Source organism: Podarcis erhardii (genome assembly GCF_964252035.2).
Source record: "Podarcis erhardii genome assembly, chromosome: 3".
In the NCBI taxonomy this organism is placed as follows: Eukaryota; Metazoa; Chordata; class Lepidosauria; order Squamata; family Lacertidae; genus Podarcis; species Podarcis erhardii.
Window position 1 is genome coordinate 74180849 of NC_138507.1, and position 12863 is coordinate 74193711.

At 42.7% G+C, this 12863-nt stretch overlaps 1 protein-coding gene across 1 annotated transcript; it reads left to right on the forward strand.

The window, feature by feature from the left end:
- Positions 1-222: 222 nt before the first annotated feature.
- On the forward strand, positions 223-8576 carry LOC309338559 (sulfotransferase 6B1-like). Its single transcript, XM_081855884.1, has 7 exons — positions 223-536; positions 1148-1281; positions 1746-1835; positions 2980-3106; positions 5757-5851; positions 6876-7032; positions 8030-8576. Exons 1-7 carry the CDS (start codon positions 335-337, stop codon positions 8158-8160), a joined length of 936 nt encoding a protein of 311 aa, XP_081712010.1. The 5' UTR covers positions 223-334; the 3' UTR covers positions 8161-8576.
- Positions 8577-12863: the final 4287 nt, after the last annotated feature.

The window sequence follows — 12863 nt, forward strand, 5'->3', positions numbered from 1 at the left end:
TGGCACCTTATTTTTGAAAGTGTGACATTTTGAAATCAGATAGGTCTTTTGGCTAAAAAAAAGAAGAAAAAAAGAAAAAAGGTATTCAGTTCTTCAATTCCCCCCAACCCCTTTTGGGCTGATTCCAACACAATGTTTATGAGATTACTTTCAATTACTCGGACTGGAAGTTTTTTGTATAGAGCCACATCCCTATATACAGCTGTGTGACAGAACAAGGGTTCTTCATCCGATTCTCTCTGCTCACAGATCTTATTAAAAGGAAGGCTTTGGCTTTCAGCCTCTCCACAGTGCTTTCCACTCACAGTGACTTGTGGGCAAGTAAGAGGAGAAAATGACCACACACAGGAAGAAGTTTATTGCCTTAATAGATAAGGCAATGGCTGATGCTGAAACGATGGCACCGGAAGAGCTAGTGTTTTCTTACAAGGGACTTTTGTTTCCAAGTACTGTTTGTAGCCTTGAGACCTTCAAAGCTCTTGAGTCCTTTGAAGCAAGGAGTGATGACGTTTTCCTAGCAGGATACCCCAAGTCTGGTAAATATCATTTGCTTGCTATAAACAGATGTCATGTTCAGAATAATTCTGAATGGTGGTTTGGTAGGGGTGGGAGGGGGCATAGCTCACACTGTTAAAATGAAATGTCCAAGGACCCGTCCCTGATATGTCAGAGATATCAGGGCCAAAATATGTCACAGCTATCATGACAAATGATTTGTGATTAGGAAACAATTAATAGTAACCATGAGGGAGGGGGCAACTAGACTGCAGTGCTGGCAAGGGGTGGTTTAGCTTCATCTTCAACAACAAGAAAACAAGAAGAAAAAAAAGATCATAATCATAGGAAATCACAACCACAATATCCACTACTGCATCTGCAGTGCACATCCATCCATGCCACCAGGGTTAGGGTTTTGTTTTTAAAGTCCTTGCTTGGTGTCAAAACGATAAAAGTTTATTTTGAGAGGTAGTAATAAGACATGTGTGATATGTGTACTGTTTCCATTTTTACAATTTTATTAATTCATTCATTATATTTATGTATTTTTCATAAAAAGAAAAAGTACCCTGGTACATTAGCACTGATAACTGTTTAATCATTGTAGCTGTGAGGTAAAAACGTCACATTCCCTCTCTCCACTTTTCAGGTACAAACTGGGTTGGTCAGATCCTAACAGATTTAGTACTAACATCTGCAAATAATGAAGAGACAAGTAACCTGAATAATGAAGAACTGGAAGAATTTCCTTATCTTGAAGTTGGAGATCCAGAGAAGTACCAGGTGGATAAAAATGTGTTTACTAAGACTGTGGAAAGGGACTCTGATTTATTCCAGTGAATTCTCTTTTATTAGTGACAGCTTGTATGGTATATATAACATGATAAAGATGGCATTGTACCAGGGGATGAACTTTATATATCAATCTAGAAAGATGTTCTTTCATTCCAGAAAGATGCTGAACCATTTGCAACTCTACTCTGTACCATTTTCAAACCTTTTCTTCACACAGCTGTTGAGAAAAGCTATTCCAAATGCCCTTAAATTATTTTATTTGATCATCTTCTCTATCAGCACCTTTTAGGTAGCAATCCTGTACACACCTCTGAACTCAATGGGGCTCACTCCTGAGCATATACAGTATATAGGGTTGCACTTTGTTGTTGATTTTCAAAGCTCGGTTTAACTTTCTGTTTGAAATGCTAAACTTTATTTACTGTCTCTCTACCCCATACAATTTACCAAAGAGAATGGCAAATTTACCCTCTCGAAGAGTCATATTTACTCACCTCACTCCTCAAAATCTTCCTGCATCGGTCTTCAAGAAAAAAGCCAAGGTGAGTGAGTCTTCATGGTGTGGAGAACTTGGACTGATTTAGTAAATCAGTTACAGGTAGGTAGCCGTGTTGGTCTGCCATACATACGCTCAGGTTACATACGCTTCAGGTTACATACGCTTCAGGTTACAGACTCGGCTAACCCAGGAATAGTGCTTCAGGTTAAGAACTCTGCTTCAGGATGAGAACAGAAATCGGGCTCCGGTGGCGTGGCAGCAGCAGGAGGCCCCATTAGCTAAAGTGGTGCTTCAGGTTAAGAACAGTTTCAGCTTAAGAATGGACCTCCAGAACAAATTAAGTACTTAACCTGAGGTACCACTGTAGTTGAAACAAAATAAAAAAATTCCTTCCAGTAGCACCTTAGAGGCCAACTAAATCTGTTATTGGTATGAGCTTTCGTGTGCATGCACACTTCTTCAGATACTGAAGAAGTGTGCATGCACACTTATACCAATAACAAACTTAGTTGGCCTCTAAGGTGCTACTGGAAGGAATTTTTTTATGTAGTAAATCAGGAAATTCACGGACATATCTGGAACACTGCAGCAGCAAGCAGTATCTGCATGGAAATTGGCAAAATGTCGGGGTGGGGGGAAACGTCCAATTTCTTTGTGATTTTGCAAATTTTTCTGTCCGGAGATTCACTTTTTGAAATATGACAACGCTAGATTTACTAAGCTCTCTAGCGGCTCATTGTCCATTTTAGAGTTTCAATGGCATGCCATTAGGTGTTCTTGTGACAGCCAGTTTTGGTCTGCTGTTGTTGCTTTGCAAGGAGCCTCACTTGGCACCAACTTCTTGACTTTTCCAGTGCTAGGGGAAAACCTTTCCATTCACCCAGGACTTCATTTAATAACTTAGGTAACCTGGGCCTTTGTTTTTTAAGTGTTTATTTCTAATTTTGAATGAAGTTTGCTTTTGTTGTATACATGTAGATTTTTATTTATGGCTTTATTTATTTTGTTTTTACATTAGGTCTCCTCCTTCTCCTTCGTATTATGTATTGTAAGCCACAATATGTCTTGTGAGAGTTATGGGGTAGCACGCACATGCCAACAAATAAGCAAGCAAATAATATTTTTATTACAACAGTTTTGTTAAAATCAGCTTTGTAAACATTATAAATATTGTTTTTTATTTATAGATACTGCTGCTCATTAGAAATCCAAAAGATGTGGCCACCTCGTTTTACCATTTTGTCAATCGGTTATCTCCTCTTCCCTCTTACAATACCTGGGATGACTTCTTTACAGCTTTTATGAATGGACAAAGTATGTTCCCTCATATCCCAACTGAAAGCATTGAGATTTATCTGTAGATAACTATGCAAAGAAAAGCACTGTAGGCCCATCAGAATGACTGCATTAATTTGGATCAATATCACAGTTTGATCAATTTAGTCCAGGGGTAAGGGAACTTTTTGACCTGGTGGGACAACTCTGGTCCACAACCTGGACCACAACCTGGTTGCTAAACCTGGCCCACAACACCCTGTGGACCAGGTTGGGCAAGTGAGTGGGACACCTACTCAGCCATCTGATGTCACAATTGGTTGTTGTGGGACTTGGAAATGCAAAGTCCCTTTTGGCTAAACCTCACCTTTACCTGCCCTTAAGTCAACAGGGCATGGCATGAATAAAATGGCCTCAAGGTGAAAAAGAAAGACTTGGCAGGCCAAATTTGGCCCACAAAATCCAGAACACTTTTGCGTCATTGGATTGGGTTTTATTTCTTATGCTTTGAACTTAGATGACCGCCATTCACTGTCAATGCCCCTTCAGGAAATATGAATATGGATGCCTTGATTCATATTGGTGTGTTACCACTTCTTCCTCTTATTGTCTGTGTTCTTGCTTGCTTTGTATATGGTGATTATTATATATGGTGATTATTATTATTGTTATTATTAAATTTGTATATCACCCATCATCTGTAGATTTCAGGGCAGTTCACAACATAAAAATACAATATAAAAACACAAAATACATGAAAAAACAAGAACAAAAAACACAAACCAATAAACATATTAAACCTCCCTCCCCACCACCATTTCTCACAGACACATTTAAAAGGGGTATAAGATGTTAATCAGCCAAAGGCCTGGTTGAAAAGGAACATTTTGTATCAATATCAGACTCTCCAAGTGTCTCTATTTTCCAGGAACATCTCTGATTTAGAGAAGCTGTCCCGGTTTCTGATTTTATCCCGGAATGTCCTATTTTTCTTTAGGACGTGCCTATTTCATTGGAAAAATGTTGAAGGGTATGGAATTATCTGACCCATGAGCCATCTGAAGGCAATCCTGTATAGGGAAGCTTTTAAAAAATGTTTAGTGTTTTATTATGTTTTTATATATGTTGGAAGCTGCCCAGAGTGGCTGGGGCTACTCAGTAAGATGTGTGGGGTATAAATAGTAAAATTATCATTATGGAATGGTACGTCCCCATTTTCATCGGAGAAATGTTGGAGGGCATGTAATACTCTGCTACTGCACCTTTGGGTTATTAGTCATGCTCACTATGTTACAGTATTTTTTTAAAGGAAAGAAACAGAGATAGGATTCATACTTCGTTTGACCCCATGCCCATTACAGCCACCAGTCATTGTCTTTAATTCCAGAAGTTCAGAAAGTAGAGGCTGGGAATCTTTTTTATCTCAAGGTCAGCCTTACAGGGGTCACAAGCCAGTGTTTGAAGAGACCAGAGGCTAGAGTGAGAAATGTAAATTCTACCTTTGTACAGTAAACTGATCGCTATACAAACATACCCCTTTTTTCTCTATCTAGACAAGTAAAATGTGTGGGCCACGCTGGTGTACATATTCCAGTCAGACAATGACATTCAAGGAGGGTGTGAAGCAGGACCAGAGAGGGGTGTATAGCTTGAGGAGAAAGGCGTGCGGCTCTGGAAAAGTGTGGTGTTTGAAAGGTTCTGAGGGCCAGATATACAGGCTGATCTAAATGATGCCCCTCCTTCCAGACCAGGGTAAGAGGGCATCTCTCTCTCATGGCTCTTGGTTAGGAAATGCCAGGCCTGCAGATTCTCCACATATATTAAGGAGCATCTAGGGGAAAACCTAGTTTGTCCATGGTTTCAAATTGCATGCTGTCTCTGGGCAAGGGTAAGTAGAAGAAAAAAGGTGTATGGACAGGGCTGACCCCGCCCCCCTTGAGACAGGGTGAAACAGAAGCCAAAGAGGTGGCACCCCGCAGGTGCCCCACTCCACCACGGCACCTCTGGAGAAGTGGTACTGATTTCAAGTGAGATTTCATAAGAGCTCACCAGAAACCAGTGTCTCTTCTGCCACTGTTCAGGGCATTGCCTTTTTGGCTTCCCAGGGTGGCGCAGGGGCAGGGTCGCATGGCAACACATACCCTTTTCACCTCAGATGGCAAAAAGGGGTCACTTTCCTCTGTGTATGGAGCTATGAAGAAGGGATTGATTTGCTGTGCCTAATGATAGCGGGTGGCGCTGTGGTCTAAACCACAGAGCCTAGGACTTGCTGATCAGAAGGTTGGTTCGAATCTCCACGATGGGGTGAGCTCCCGTTGCTTGGTCCCTGCTCCTGCCCACCTAACAGTTCAAAAGCACGTCAAAGTGCAAGTAGATAAATAGGTACCGCTCCGGCGGGAAGGTAAATGGCGTTTCTGTGCGCTGCTCTGGTTCACCAGAAGTGGCTTAGTCATGCTGGCCACATGACCCGGAAGCTATCTGCGGACAAATGCCGGCTCCCTCAGCCTATAGGGCGAGATGAGCGCCGCAACGCCAGAGTCATCTGCGACTGGACCTAGTGGTCAATGATACCTTTACCTTGAATGATATAACATCTACACCTGACTAGCAAAGCCTCATTATATTCAGAATTCACAGGAATGTTTTGATCCTCAACTAACCAGCCTTGTATTTCTATCTTTCCTTGCAGTGGTCTGGGGCTCTTATTTTGACTTTGTTTTTGAATGGAATAAGCACACTGACAATGCAAATGTCATGGCAATCATGTATGAGGAGCTGAAGGAGGTAAGTGCTTTGCTGTGTAGAGGATGCCCTGCACTTTTGGCAAAGGGCACTGCTGAATCCTGGCCAGCAGAATCCAGTCAAGAAAACGATGCCTAATGGTAGGCTCAACTGGAATACAGTGGGACCTCCGGTTACGAACTTAATCCATTCCGGAGGTCCATTCTTAACCTGAAACCGTTCTTAACATGAGGCACGCTTTCACTAATGGGGCCTCCCACTGCTGCCGTGCCACCACCACGGCACTTCCGCTCACATCCTGGCGCAAAGTTTGCTACCAGAAGCACCTACATCCGGGTTAGCGAGGCTCGTTACCCGAAGCGTTCATAAGGAGGATGGTATGTAACCCGAGGTTCCACTGTACACGAACCAGTCAAAACACTTGTATTACATCAAAATGTATGCGTCTTTCTTTATAGAGAAGTATCTTGCATAAAGTACAGTAATTATAATCTTTGAGTGATATGTGATCGAATGACTAGTAAAGGCCTTCGAACCACAGCAAGCTGCCTTATATTGTGTCGGATGATTGTTCAGTGGCAGACTTTGGGCTCTCAAATTCCAGCGGTGCCCTGCGTGATACTAAAATTTGGTGACCCCGCTTCTCACTCTTCATTCTGCAGCATTTTTTAATCCAATCATTCTACCCCATTGTTGTGGTGCCCCCTGCAGCGTGGCACCCAGTGTGACCACACCAGTCACCCCACCCTAAAAATGCTGACTGACAGTGCCTCTCCAGGGTTTCAGCCAAGGAGCATATCTCAGCCCTACCTGGTGATTCCCAGGATTGAACTTGGGACAGATTCTCTGCTGTTGAGCTATTGGCCCTTCTTTCCTTCTATCCCTCCTTCCCCAAAGTGCCTTGGTAGTTCTTACATCCTATGGTTCCTGGCAAAGCCTTCCAAGATACCGCAGAACTGTACCCTCCATGCTTCTCCATTGTAGATCCCACAATGATTGCATTTTTGACAATTCCTCCAGAAACAATTAATACTTAACGTTGCATATTTTACTTTCCTTACTTCAGAATAGACCTTTGGGAGTGAAACGGATAAGTGAATTCTTTGACTTGCAACTAACTGATGACAAGATTCAAGGGGTTGTGGACAGAAGCAGTTTCAAAGCTATGAAGGAAAATGCTGGAAAAACCCATGGCGCATTTGGTGATATTCTTTTCCGCAAAGGTAAACTTCAAAGACAATGTTAATGTTCTGCTAGAGTTTAAAAATAGCTGCAACCATATAATTGCATGTCCAGGGGCTCTGGGTGCCTGGATTGTTGATATAGCTGCATTTCAGTCAAAGACAGAGTCAGGGAGAGGAGGCCTTTCTCCCTGTCAACACTGGAACTGCTGTGGCAGTCTGATAAGAAAGAGGGTGGGAAAGAGGGAGGAGTTCTACCACTCAGCTTAAAATCCAAGCCGGAGAAGAATTTTGAGGACCACAACATTCCCCTTATGTTGAAGGCAAGTTGGTGATGAAAGGTTGGTTGATGAGTTTCATATGTGAAACTAAGGCCTCTGGAAGCATCACTAAGAGCACATCTCCTGATCTAAGGAACAGAATGGCTTGGTGGCCTCATTGTGACATTAGGAGTGGTAGTCATTTATTGAGGCTCCATCTGCAACACATATTTAAGCCATTATTTGGCTTCCCTAAAGAATTATGGGAGCTGTGGTTTGTAAAGGGCACTGAAAGTTGTTAGGAGAGCCTGTTCACCTCACAGAGCTATAGGTCTCAGAGTGGTTTAACGTTCAACCCTTCTCTTCAGGAAACTCTGGGATTTGAAGCTCTGTGAGGGGAGTAGGGGTCTCCCAACAACTCTCATGAACTTTAACAAACTACAGTTGCAAGAATTATTTGAGAGGAGCCATGCCTGTTTAATATTGCATTCAATGTATAGTGCAGATGAAGGCTCAGATTAGATCATTAGTCTAGCCCCATCTGGGCTTTCTCAGAAGATATTTTCTCTTTAGTTCAGAGTACTGCCCAGTCTTCTCTTCCCTTTCTTTGAGGAAGACACACCAGTGAGCAGATTTGGTTTTTGAAAGCAATAGCACACCAGTGGATAGGGGGGAAATGTTATTAGAGCACCCTGAATCTGGAATTGCAGGAAAAGTTGTCAATTGATCAAAACGTATTGTTGAGGATATTATTATTAATGATATTCTACTCTGTTCAGGTGGTGTTAGCGACTGGAAGAATCATTTCAGTGAAGAGCACAACCAAAAAATGGATGCAACATTTGAAGAACGCTTGGGTGGAACAGAATTGGGAAGAAAGTTAAAATATGGGGTGTACTGCAAGGCTTGAAGTCTTGACCCAGGACTCCCTCAATCCTAGAGCTAAGCTTGTTTAAACTGAGCATAATGAGGGGAGTGCCAAAGCTCAAAATGTTATGTCTGTATCTAGTAGAGATGTGCAACTCCTATCTATTTGTATAGAGGCATTTACAAGTTGCATTCAGCAGTGTCCAGTCTTTGTACCTGTGTACACAATAGTTCAGCTATACAAGTCAAGAAGTGTGCACTCTTTCACACAAACATTTATACATGTGAGGCTGTACCTTTTTCAGTGTAATGTGTGAACTGTCTTTTGTTACTTTGTGAACATATTGTTATAGATTTAGGGTAAACCCTGGAAGTTAATAAATGATAGGGTTTTGGTTATTTGTGATATGAAAGGAGAATGCAAGCTGCAAAGGAATTCCTGGGCTGGCTTACGCAAACAAACCTAGTTGATGGACCATTGAGGAGAAGAATCCTTTAGCCTGGGGAGTGAGCTGTTACCAAGGTGATGGGGTGTGTTTGAGGGGACAGGAAGAGAGAGGTTTTGAGTAAAGGTTGCTGGGAGAAAGAAGGAGGAAGAAAGGGCTGAGATCCGTCTTTGGAGTGTGCTGGCTGCAGGCAGCTTATGCTGCTGCATCTTGGAATGACTATGCCGTAAGATCTGGACTCTCTCCATGTAGACTGAAGGTGTAAATAGGTGAATAAACCATATTTCTTAAAGCACAAGAGTCTCCACCGTGTCTTCTATTCTCCAAAGGGCCACAGACCCTATGTGTGTGCCTGGGACCCCATGGACTCTTGCCACTGCTTTTGTAACACTGCTATACAAGTCAAGAAGTGTACACTCTTTCACACAAACACTTATACATGTGAGGTGTACCCTTTTAAGTGTAATGTGTGAACTATCTTTTGTTACTTTGTGAGCATATGTTGTTTCATTTCATTCCTGCTTTATGAGGTTATTTCATGAATGAAGATTTGCTTGTGTTTTCCAGTGATTTGAGTGGCAAAGTCCAAGGCCGTCGCTAGGGGGTAGTGAGAAAGGCCACCACCGGGGGCGCAGGCGAGCCCCCCCAAAATTGACTTAAAAATATGTGCATAAATATTTATAAATAAATAAATATTACCTCATAAATGGAGGGGGGTTGGAGGAGAGGCAGAAAGAAGAACTACGGTAATTTGTCTGTGGGACTCAATCTGGATGGTTCTGCTAGGGATACAAGATCACCTAGCTATGGCTCTGGCAAAGTCCCAGGGAGCCTATAGTGTTTACAGTTCTGAACATAACTTTATGAAATGTGCAGGGATTGAGGGCAGGGCATCAAAATTTCAGTCAAATAGGACCAAGGGTTTTGTTTTGTTTTCGTGCCAGGCACTTTACAGTTGAAACATTTTAAAATGTTTCTCCTGCTAGACCTTCTGCTGGTTTGTATGAAACTCACAAGGAATGTTGAGGTGCCCTTGAGGAAAATCTCTCCAGGCATGCATCTGGCATCTTCATTAGACAGCTTTCAGAGAATGCTGCAGATGCAACTCTTTACCCTGGCTTTTGACCCTTGAGGTATATGTTTTTAGGATCCACCTTACTTTCACGGTTTAACCTATAAAAAATTCAGTCTCCCAAAAACATGTAGCCAAAACACAAAGCTGTCTGTTGGGGGAAAGTGTGCATAAACATGAAGAGATTGGTTAAAATATCAAATGGAAATGCATTATATTAGGGAAAATTCCATGCAAAAATGTGTACAAAGTCAAAAGTGCATACAAAAATGTGTATGTTTGGATAGATGCACACAAAACTGCTGATTAATTTTTAAGAGGAATTTTAAGAAGTAGTAATTATGTACTGAAATGACTTGATTTGAAGATTGGAAAAATAGGAAACTGAAAGAAATGGAAACTGACAGATTCAAGCATTCCTATCTGGGTCTTACTTTTTTCCACACCTCCATGGTATCCCTGTGCTGTATGGCATACTTGGAGTCCTGGTCAATTGCAGCAAGTTGGAGACTTGATGGATGACAGAACTGGGGGCAGGAACGGGCAAGAGAAACTATGGTGCCCTTATCTCTTAGAACATAGGGGTATTTAAAGGCCTATGACTGTGCTTTCATTTTGATATATAGTATCCGTTGTCAAGGTTTTATTATAGGCATTGGCCCATAATGTGTACTTTCCTCTTCTGAAGAGCTATTTAATCATTTATTATATGCTCACAGATCCATTAATCTTCCAAACCGTTTAAGAGTGATGCAACAGGTGCAAAGATCAAACATGTTTGATTTGGTCATTCTAGGACTGGCAAACAAATTAAATGACCCAGTATCTCAAATAAAAACTCACTGAGAGGTGAACTAGATGTCAATACTGTGCAGTAAGTACAGATTTGTTTGATGTGTTGTTTTTTTAATTACACAAATTGTCACTGCAAGTACCTATTTATCTACTTGCACTTTGACGTGCTTTCGAACTGCTAGGTTGGCAGCAGCTGGGACCGAGCAACAGGAGCTCACCCCGTCGCGGGGGTTCGAACCGCCTACCTTCTGATCGGCAAGTCCTAGGCTCTGTGGTTTAACCCACAACGCCACCCGCATCCCTCCCTTTCACTGTACACTGACCCAAATTGGGAGAGCCACACCCGCAATTTGCAAAGGAAACAAAATCCCATTAAAATGGATCAAAGTTGTTTTAACAAATGCAAGTTGCCACATATGAGGGCGGGAGTGTAGGGAGAGGGTTTAATGCAGCTCAGACCCACAACATAGTGTATGTCAGGCTTCCTCAGCCCTCCAGATGTTTTTGGCCTACAACTCCCATGATCCCTAGCTAGCAGGACCAGTGGTCAGGGATGCTGGGAATTGTAGTCTCAAAACATCTGGAGGGCCGAGGTTGAGGAAGCCTGGTATATGTGTAATGAATTCAAGCAGTCCACACTTGGCTTCTGAATGGCTCTCCTCTCCAGTGCTGGCAATTTGTGTAAAAACCTCCAAAGCAAACTGAATTTACAGGCACAACTATATACCCATGAAGGTGTACAATGCAGCGGAATTACAATAGAACTTTTGTTGATTTTGGATATTAGATTGTAACTCGACCCATGATTAAGCATGCCTACTGAAAACATATTTGCTGTCAAGGAGCTGTCAAGCAAGCCAGGTCAACCACAGGGCAGGCACATACATGGGAGACAGGGAATGCAATTAACTTTTTATAGAACTTTTTATAGAAAATAACAACACAGTAGAGTCCTCTGGTTCGTCTTAATCCAGCTGAGACGTTGCTGAAACTGACCACTAGCTCCGCCATTCCCCCTCTAGCCTTTCATTCTGGATCCCCCACAAGCAGACAAAGGCTGCGGCAAGGGGGTGAGCGAGGAGGCTGCCTGGTCTGTTGCTCAGCAACTTGCAGGATTCTCCTTAAGCGGGGTGTCAGAGGGGGAGGAGAACCAGCAGACTGGGACTGTCCTGATGCTGTGTAGCCTCTGATTCTTCTCTTTCTGAGTCTGCACTCACACTGTGACTTTCGGCCTCTAAGCCTGTCCTGGAAGGCCCTCCTTCTGCCCCCCCCTTGATCACTCAAACTCCCTGCTTCTAGCACCTCCCAGCTAGTCCCTTCTGCAAACTGATCTTTAGTGTTCCACCACCAGGATCCAGGATCTAAGTCGTTGTCTTTTGTGTCCTCCCTGGGGGGCTCTTGGGTGGGCGGCTCCCATCACTCTTCCTCATCTAGCCATTCCTTGACATTTGTTCCCCTGAACTTTAAGGAGATAAACCTGTTTTGAATCCAGCTGTGCTTGTGGTGTGTTGTAAATCGTGCTGTTTTTATTACATCGTGTCTTAGGTTCCTTTAGAGGGAAGAACAATATATAAATACAATAAGTAAAGTAATAAATGACAAAATGAAGTCAAGGAAACCAAGGTGCACGTATTTACTCATTTGGATCCAACTCCCCAAATTACAATTTAACCAGGGCTTTTTTTCCAGCTGAAACTCACTGGAACTCAGTTCTGGCACCTCTCACGTGGGAGTCATTGCCATTATAAGAGAACAAGGGAGGCGGTCATGGTGAGATCCGGCACCTTTTTTTTTCTAGAAAAATAGCATTAGATATAACCCAAAATGCTGGTATGTTTAATAGAAATGTGATTTATGGCTCCAGTGTCTTTATTTCTAGGGGCTCCCTTGTCTGAGTGGAGGGAATTCCATAGCACCTTTGGAGGACTGAGCTCTGCCATTGGAGACTAAAGGCCAAGCTGCACATGTTCTTAATGGCGTCACTTGCAGTGCATGATTTCTCTCTCCCAAATAGCCAGCTGTTGGGCTACGGGGGTGGGGTGGGGGGCAGCCTCCACCATTCCTCTGCAGTTCAGTCCCTGACACCAGCATAGGGGCCCTCATTTGGATTGGGGCCCTGGTTTGGGGATGGTGGTAGGGATAATTTAGATAATTTATTACCGTCAAAGACCAGCTCGCATAACACAATAAAAACAGCGTTCATAAAGATAAAATATACAATCGGAGCAGATTGCAGCAATAGCTCATGAGTTAAAATTGAGATACATACATACACTCGTACAACTGAGATTTGGGCTTCCATAAAAATTGACCCTGAGGCACCCCAAAGGGAGACTTCAGCATTTCCCTATTTATTCTAGAGGATGATCTGTGCCTACAAATCTGGGCACAGAATCTGGCTACCAGCCGGGTCGTCTTGTGATCTTTGCCTAA

What these genes read in the sequence shown, in the direction of transcription:
- LOC309338559 (XM_081855884.1), top strand. Translation starts at nt 335, where the DNA reads ATGACCACACACAGGAAGAAGTTTATTGCCTTAATAGATAAGGCAATG. An exon ending in TCTTCAAGAAAAAAGCCAAG is followed by an intron (nt 1,836 to 2,979) that starts GTGAGTGAGTCT and finishes TTTTATTTATAG; the next exon opens with ATACTGCTGCTCATTAGAAA. An exon ending in TGATATTCTTTTCCGCAAAG is followed by an intron (nt 7,033 to 8,029) that starts GTAAACTTCAAA and finishes TACTCTGTTCAG; the next exon opens with GTGGTGTTAGCGACTGGAAG.